Source organism: Neodiprion virginianus, chromosome 6 (genome assembly GCF_021901495.1).
Source record: "Neodiprion virginianus isolate iyNeoVirg1 chromosome 6, iyNeoVirg1.1, whole genome shotgun sequence".
Classification (NCBI taxonomy): domain Eukaryota; kingdom Metazoa; phylum Arthropoda; class Insecta; order Hymenoptera; family Diprionidae; genus Neodiprion; species Neodiprion virginianus.
Genome location: NC_060882.1, coordinates 11,952,872 through 11,960,851, shown reverse-complemented (window position 1 = coordinate 11,960,851; position 7,980 = coordinate 11,952,872). Strand labels below are relative to the sequence as shown.

Below are 7,980 nucleotides of genomic sequence, written 5' to 3'. Positions count from 1 at the left end.
TCTCTTTTGCAACAACGATTAGGAGAAATTCATAGCTTTGCTAGAAGTAGAATTTATATGGCTTCAGACAAATTAAAAACTGGTTACGACATTCGAGCCAGGGATTCAAAATTTAATCCCGGAGATTCTGTCTGGCTCTTTCAACCTCGAAGACAGGAAGGACAATGTCCGAAATTACAAAGAAACTGGGAAGGCCCCTTTTTATAATCAACCGGATAAATGATGTTGTTTATAGAATCCAAAGATCTCCTCATTCACGACAAAAAGTTGTACACCTAGACCGACTGGCTCCATTTGAAGCTCAAGAAGGGAATGGAATTTAGCACATCGTTTTAGGTCAGGTTGTTTAGTGAGACTCCGAGTTTACACGATGTCAAAACTTTTTGAACAAAACCGAAACATCATCGGAGTTAACCTCTTTCTTTGAAATATTTTGGTTATGCGTGACGGGCATTCCCAACCTATTTTATTGCCTGTCAGGGAAATGAAGACGTCGATGATTAGCTTTTGTTTCTGTCGATATCTGTTTCCTTCTTTGTTTCCTTCTAGAAGTTTTCTTCTTTTCTGGAATCGAGTTTTGTGTCGGATAGGCTTTGGTTTCTTTTATAATGTGAATAGAGCCACGATTATTTTACGAGGTCGATAAGCGATTGCTTGTATTAACTTCAAGTGTCAGTTTTTGTAAGCACTTTTTCAGGTTATTTACCAAACAGCCTTTTTCTTCCGACCTTTCTGATTCCTGAGGATGACTGGTGGCCTTATTTTGAAGAACGACTCAGAACTGATTCAGATAAGATCGTTCCTTTTCTCTTTTGAGTGAATATTTAATCCAATTAATCCGTGTATTATCCCGAATTTGCTTAGCGAATTTGGATTGGTATACAACCACTCACATTTGTCGTCCCAAAATCTAGGGTGTGCTGATTCTAGAAGAAATCTTGGATCCAGTCACCCAATCTTTTCCTGTACGAATTCTCAGAAGGAATCAGCCTTTCCCGTCTGGTTTACCCTGCTTGGTCCCGGAATTTTCGGTTTCCCGTCTCGACGTTTACGCCCAGATTTCTTTCAACCGGTCGATCCTCCCTGAAGAGGATTAGATTACTTTTCGACGTTGATTTGGGCCGTTGCTGATGTCTTCAAACTCATGAAGAGACATAACACTAAACAACACTTACCTTTATAAAACGAGGCACATAAAATTTTGAAATTCAATTTAACGCTCAACTATCTGCTCAAGGTTTTCCGTGGTTTACCTTGAGACTGTGGGCAAATGCCAGATAGTAAAAAAGGGAGTCTTTAAATTTTTAGAGCCACAGCTCCAACTCACCTTCGAGCACTGACTGCTCACTTTTATAATTGTTTTATCTTTCCCGAGTCGGGACGACTCTTTACCTCGGGTGGGAGTAGTGTTACAGAGGGTGAAATCACTGTCGGCGACTTGCAAAATTTTTGGGTATGGAGTTACACTATAGTAATGAGCGGCAGAGGGGGGGGAGTCACAAGTCACAATACATATTTTCTATTTTTTCAATGACTTTATTCAGACAACGCAAATGCAGTACGAAGCTCCTTGTTTCGCTTTATAAATTCGTCTATGAGTTTTTTCCGATCGTATTCAGCGGCTAAGCCCGCATAGACGTAGAGTGTCGCCTAGTTATTCAGACGCAATTGCAACATCCCCGATCTTAGGTATGTTTTTAGACGGCGAAGAGAGGAATATGATCTTTCTGGCGTACACGACGATGCCGGAATTGTCGACAACAGTTTGATCAACCTACAAAATTCGAACAAAAGCTCTGCAATACCCAAGTTTGCTTTTAAGAATAATACGACGTCGTGTAAGGTAGATATTTCAATTTTTTTCTGCTTTAATATATCAGAAAACATGTTTCTGTGTAACAATAATTTGTCAACCTCGAAGTCGTCTCTGTGAAAAGAAACTACCGTCGCACATTCACATTGTCTCCCAATAACGAAATCCTCAAACTTATTGAGGAGAGTAGTGTATATATGCCGGTTCTAAATCAAAGATGGCGGCGCTCCCCCCAGCTCCCCCCCCCCCCCCAACTCCCCCCTCTCCCCTTCCCCCCAGCTCCCCCCGCAATCCGCGGTGTTACCACCCCCCCGCTAATCCGCGGTGCTGCCCCCCCCCGCTAATCCGCGGTGCTACCGCCCCCCGCCAATCCGCGGCGGTACCCCCCTCCACCCATCCCCCCCCCCCCCCGCTAATCATTTTCTCGGTTTGCCGCAAGATGGCTGTTTTCATAGGATTTGACACACACACACACACACACACACACAAAATAATTCCTGTCGAGACTTGTTTGGCGCAGGAAAGCCGCACATAAATCGGATAGAGTAAAACCCGCTAGATCTATTGAAAAAATTCCAGGAAATGACCCCTGAACGAAGGTTTAAAACGGCGTTTTGAATGCTTTTAAAAATTTTTTTATTCGACATCAATTACATTTAGTTTTCTTATTCTATTCTAAATTATCTTATTCTAAATTTTAACGAGTAAAATTATACATATTATTTTCAATATCCATATTAATTAATGTGACGGGTTTTGAGTCCGCACGAATAATGTGGGGGGGGGGGGAAGAGACAATTAGAGACGGGGCGGATGTAATAGGTAAAACTTGGCGTGTGTATTTGCGAAAAAAGGGGGGAGGTGGTACATGCGTTGCGATCGGGGGAGGTGAGTCGACTTAAACTACGAAAGATACAAAAGGGTTGTAGACTGTAACGGGGGCTGATCACGCCTCAGCCCTTAGCGTTTCTCAATACTAACTTACAGGTACGCGCGCGGGGGGGGGGAGTGTGCGAGGTGACGGGGAATGTGAGGTAGGGAGGGTTGGTATTGCGAGGGGATGGGGGTATAGGGTGACGGGGAGTGTGAGGTAAAAAGGGTTGGTATTGCGAGGAGAGGGTGGTGTAGTGTGACGGGAAGTGTGAGGTAGAAAGGGTTGGTATTGCGAGGGGAGGAGCAGATCGACTGTAGAATGCAGGCTAACCTGGCGTCGTCGGCGTGTGTGGAGAATGGTGTGCGTGTGACGGTGTGAGTGTCGGGGTCTCTCTCTTTTGCTCTCTCTCTCTCTCTCTCTCTCTCTCTCTTCGCTTCTCGTGAACTTTTCTGCTTTGCCGTGTTGCTGCCTCGCAGGTCGTGGTCGTAATGCCGCTGGCGCTCGGCTCTGCCGAGCGTCGGTGGGCTTCGGTTACGTTCGGGTCTTTCCCGACGGGACGGGACTCACCCGTTCGGCTCTTCCCCGCGGGTTTGGGGTTTGTTATGACTTGCACTCTAGGTGCAACGTCACAACTCCCCCCTCCCCACGCGGGGCGAGGCCTGTAGGGTGAGCCGGTTTCGGTGACGGATTTTGTGGTCATTTCGTCTGTGTATTCTCCTTTTGGTGTTTTCTGTTGTTTCTGTGTTGTCTGCTCCGATCTGTCGGGGTTATGGGATGTAGGTTGGGTTGTATTTGCGGGGTGTGTGTTTGGTGTGGGTTGTGGGTTGTTTTATATCTACTTATTCTACTTGGTCTCTTGTGTCTTAATCAAAATCATGTTTTTTTCTCTTATACAAACTTATTCTATTCTTATATTATTTTGTACTCAAGTTTTTGGTTTTGGTTCGGTGGCTCTCGTCGGTGTGGGTCTTGGTGAGTTTTTGCGTTGTTCTTTGTTCCTCGTGGCTCGTGGTTGCTTCTCCCTTCTCCTCTCTCTTTTTGGGTTGTGTTCTGTTTCTTTGGCCTCCGTCTGTCGTTGTTCGTCCGTCGGTTTGGTGTTGTAAGTGTATTTAGCGTTTTCTGTTTCGTCCTCTTTTTTTTTTTTTTTTTTTTTTTTTTTTTTTTGTATCGTATTGCGTCCAGTGTTGTGTGTGCGTCGTTGTTGCGTTGTTCGTCCGTCCGTTTGGTGTTGTCAGTTTGTCTAGTGTTTTCTGTTTTGTTCTTTTTTTTGTTTACGTATTGTTTTCCGTTTTTTGTATCGTCTTGAGTCCCGTGTGGTGTGTGTGGTTGGTTGGGGTGTTTGTGTATGTTCGACTGTGTCCGTGAGTGAGGTGGTGTCGGTGTCACTGTCTGTGTCGTTGTCCGTCGTTTGTGTCTGTGGCGTGCTTGTGTGTGTGGTTTCTATGTGTATAACTGTCTCTGTGGTGGAGGTGGTGGAATCTGTGTCGCTGTCAGTGTCTGGTGTGTTTGGGGGTTGTGTTTTGTGTGGTGCTGTTTGATGTGTGGTGTGTGGTTGGCGTGTTGAGGTGCTGGCTTCTGTTTCGTCAGTGTTTGTGCGTTGGAGTGCCCGTCTGGTCATATATCTGTCTCTTTCGGCTCGTAGTTCGTCTTCCAGGGTGCTTGTCGATTGTAAGTTGGCAATTATGGCTATTATTTCGGGGGGTGGTCCTGTGTGTTTTTTGTATGTTTGTTTTGTCTGCGTCGGTTCTGTGCGTGTGTTCATGTTGGCGAAAGTTTGTAAGATCCTGTCTTCTGTTGTCTGTGGTCTCGTGAGTCTGGTGCCTGTCCATAGAGGGGGTGATGCGGGGGGTAGTGTGTGCCGTGGTGTTGGTGTGGATGTGGGGCGTGTGGTTGTGTGGGTTGTTTGTTTCTTGGTGGATGGGTGTGTAGTCGTGTGTGTGGCTGTGGTTGCAATCGTTGTAATGTGTGTTGTTGTCGTGGCGGTCTGTGTTACCTGTATGTATGTAGTGGGTGTCGGTAGTAGGGTTCGTCGGGTCTCTGTTTGGTGTGTGCCGTCGCGTCCGTATCTGTGTGGGTGTGGGGCCTGTCCTGGTGTTTGTAGTAGTGTTGTTCTCTCTGTTTGTGTTGTCGTTGTCGTCGGTCTCGTCAGTCGCAGTGTCATCAGGGCCGGTATTTTGTGGTGTGGTTGCTGGTTTTCCATGTTGTCTTTCTGTGGGGTGAATACACATGTTAGTTCATTTTCGAGGTGTGTTATTGGGCGTGGTTCTTTTATTGCTTATTTGATTATGTATATAATTTTAGGTCTTCTATGTGACATTTTCCTATATTTTTACCGCTCTCTGTTGTTAATTCGTATATTGTGGGTGAGACTTTCTTAGTGATTGTGTATGGGCCTATGTATTTTTTACTTAACTTTGCTGTCGTTCGTTCTGGTCCGGATGAGAGTGTATGGTTCTTTTTCAGTACTCTGTCTCCTTCCTTGAATTGAATGTCTCGTCTTCGTAGGTTGTAGTAGTGTGCTTGTTTTTCGTTTGCTTCTATTAAGTGCCTCTGTACTTCGTCTCTAAGTATTTGTAGTCGTCTCAAGTGGTCTGTCCATCTGTCTGTGTCTTGTAATTCTATTTCGTCGTCGTTCTCTAACTGATTTCTTAGACATTGTGTGGGATTTAATTCCCTTCCTAGGTTTAAAAAGGCTGGTGTGTGTTTAGTTGATGTGTGTGTACATGTATTGATTGCGAATTGTAAGTCTTGTAAGTGTATGTCCCATTCTGTGTGGTCGTTGTTTACGTAGGCTTGGATCATTGTTTTAGCGGTTCTGTTGACTCGCTCTACGGGGTTGGCTTGTGCGTGGTATGGGGGGATTGTTGCGTGTCTTATATTGAATTTCTGTGTCAGTTCGCGTATGAGTTTGTTTATGTATGGTGTGCCGTTATCTGTTAGTAGTATGCGCGGTGTACCCCATCGTGATATTACGTGTGAGTGGAATGTCTGTTCTACTGTTTTTGCGTTTGCTTTGCGTATCGGTATGATTTCCACCCATTTGGTGTATAGGTCTTCGAACACTATGATATATTGGTTTCCTTTTTTTGATAGTGGGAGTGGGCCCATGATGTCGGAGGCTACTACTGTCCACGGTTCTTCGATCATTCTAATGCCCATTAGTCCTGCCGGTCGCGCTTGTGTTGTTTTTGTTCTTTGGCATGTGTCACATTTTTTTATGTAGTGAGTAAGGCTTAGAGTAAGGCTCCGGTAAAGCATCGCTAGATACCAGGTTCGATTCCTGGCTCCGTCGTTAATTTTTCGAATTTACCAGTTTTTCAAAAATTATATACGTTTCACAAAATGAAAATTACCTCGTGATTAATATTAATATTGATGATGCATATCCGCATTTCAATATTATACGATCCGCAATTTAATATCTGACGGTCATTGACTGTCTTACGAGCTTCGCACCAAGAAGCGTAAGTTACCAAAATGTAAACACACTTACAGACACTCTTACAATGGTGCTCGAAGAGGAAGAACACTTTCTATATTCACATATACTATCACAGCACAAGAAAACAAATTTGAACTTACTGGTAATGAGAGGAATTAACGACATCAGAGTCAGGGCGGCTAGGTGGTCTAGTGGAGTAAGGCTCCGGTAAAGCATCGCTAGATACCAGGTTCGATTCCTGGCTCCGTCGTTAATTTTTCGAATTTACCAGTTTTTCAAAAATTATATTTTTTTATGTAGTTTACTGTGTCTCTGTACATCCCCGGCCAATAATATTTTTTTGCTACTCTTTGGTATGTCTTTTCGATCCCTAAGTGGCCTGCTTGTGTTACGTCGTGGTTTTCGTGTAGTGTGTGTGTTATTTTGTCTTTGGGTATGACTAGTTTCCATGGGTTTGTGTCTGGTAGGAGGTTTGAGTGTAGGGGGTTAGGGCGGTGGAAGTATAGTTGATTGTTTCTGATTCGCCACGATTCGTTTTTCTCTGGGCGTGTTTGTACTTGTGTTTTCTTGTATGTGTACCATTTGTCTGTCGTGTCTTCTATTGTGTCTATGTGTTCTTCGTCTTCGTGTCGTCTTGAAAGTGCGTCTGGTACGTCGTGCATTGTACCTTTTCGGTGTGTAATGTCAAAGTCGTATTCTAATAGTTCTAATGCCCATCGTGCAAGTCGGCCTGTGGGGTTTTTTAATTGTCTAAGCCACTTCAGTGCGTGGTGATCTGTAATGACTTTGAAGTGGTATCCTTCCACCTAGGGTCTGAATTTTTTAATGGACCAGAGTACCGCCAAACATTCTCTCTCAGTTGTCGAGTATTTACGTTCTGCCTCGCTTAGCGCACGGCTAGCGTAGGCTATGACATGCTCTTCGTCATCGAGAGATTGTGTTAGTACGGCACCTATCCCTGTTCCGCTAGCGTCTGTTTGTAGTGTGAATGTTTGTGTGTAGTCTGGGCATGCGAGTGTGGGTGGTGATGTGAGTGCGTGTTTGATTGTGTTCATTGCGTTTTCTTGTTCTTCCCCCCAGTGCCATTTCTAGTCTTTTTTCAGTAGTCGTGTTAGTGGTTCTGTAATGTGTGCGAAGTTAGGTATGAAGCGTCTGTACCATGATGCCATGCCAATTAGTCTCCGTAATTGTTTTATTGTTTTTGGGCTTGGGTAGTTTTCTATGGGTGGTGTTTTGTCGGGGTCTATGTGTAGTCCGTGTCTGTCTACTATGTATCCGAGATATTTTACTTGTGCGCATCCGAATTCGCACTTCTCTGGGTTTATTGTTAGTCCCGCGTCTGTAATCCTTTTGAGTATTTGTTCTAGTCTTTGTAAGTGTTCGTCGAATGTTTGTGTTACTATTATTATGTCGTCTAAGTATGCGAATGCATATGGTTCGCATTCTGGGCCTATGAGTCTATCTAGTAGTCTTTGGAAGGTCGCCGGTGCGCCTGTTAGTCCGTATGGCATTCTTTTAAATTGAAATAAGCCCATTCCCGGGACTGTAAAGGCTGTTATGTGTTTGCTGTCTTCGTCGAGTGGTATTTGGAAGTATGCTTGGCTTAAGTCGATTTTTGATATGTACTGTGCTGTCCGTAGTTTGTCTAATATTGCTGTCATGTATGGTAGTGGGTATGCGTCTTTTTTTGATACTGAGTTTACTTTTCTGAAGTCTAAACAGAAGCGATATGTGTTATTTGTCTTTTTTATCATGACAATTGGGCTCGACCATTCACTTTCTGATGGTTCTATTACGTCTTCTCTTAGCATTTTGTGTATTTCTGTGTGGATGGCTTCTCTAATTTTTGGT

General features: G+C 44.1%; 1 protein-coding gene across 1 annotated transcript; it reads right to left on the bottom strand.

The window, feature by feature from the left end:
- Nucleotides 1-3,612: 3,612 nt before the first annotated feature.
- On the bottom strand, nt 3,613-7,184 carry LOC124307291 (salivary glue protein Sgs-3-like). Its single transcript, XM_046768813.1, has 6 exons — nt 7,004-7,184; nt 6,687-6,859; nt 5,096-5,327; nt 4,681-4,896; nt 4,042-4,394; nt 3,613-3,756 (listed from the first exon to the last, which is right to left on the bottom strand). Exons 1-6 carry the CDS (start codon nt 7,182-7,184, stop codon nt 3,613-3,615), a joined length of 1,299 nt encoding a protein of 432 aa, XP_046624769.1.
- Between the last annotated feature and the right edge of the window lie 796 nt (nt 7,185-7,980).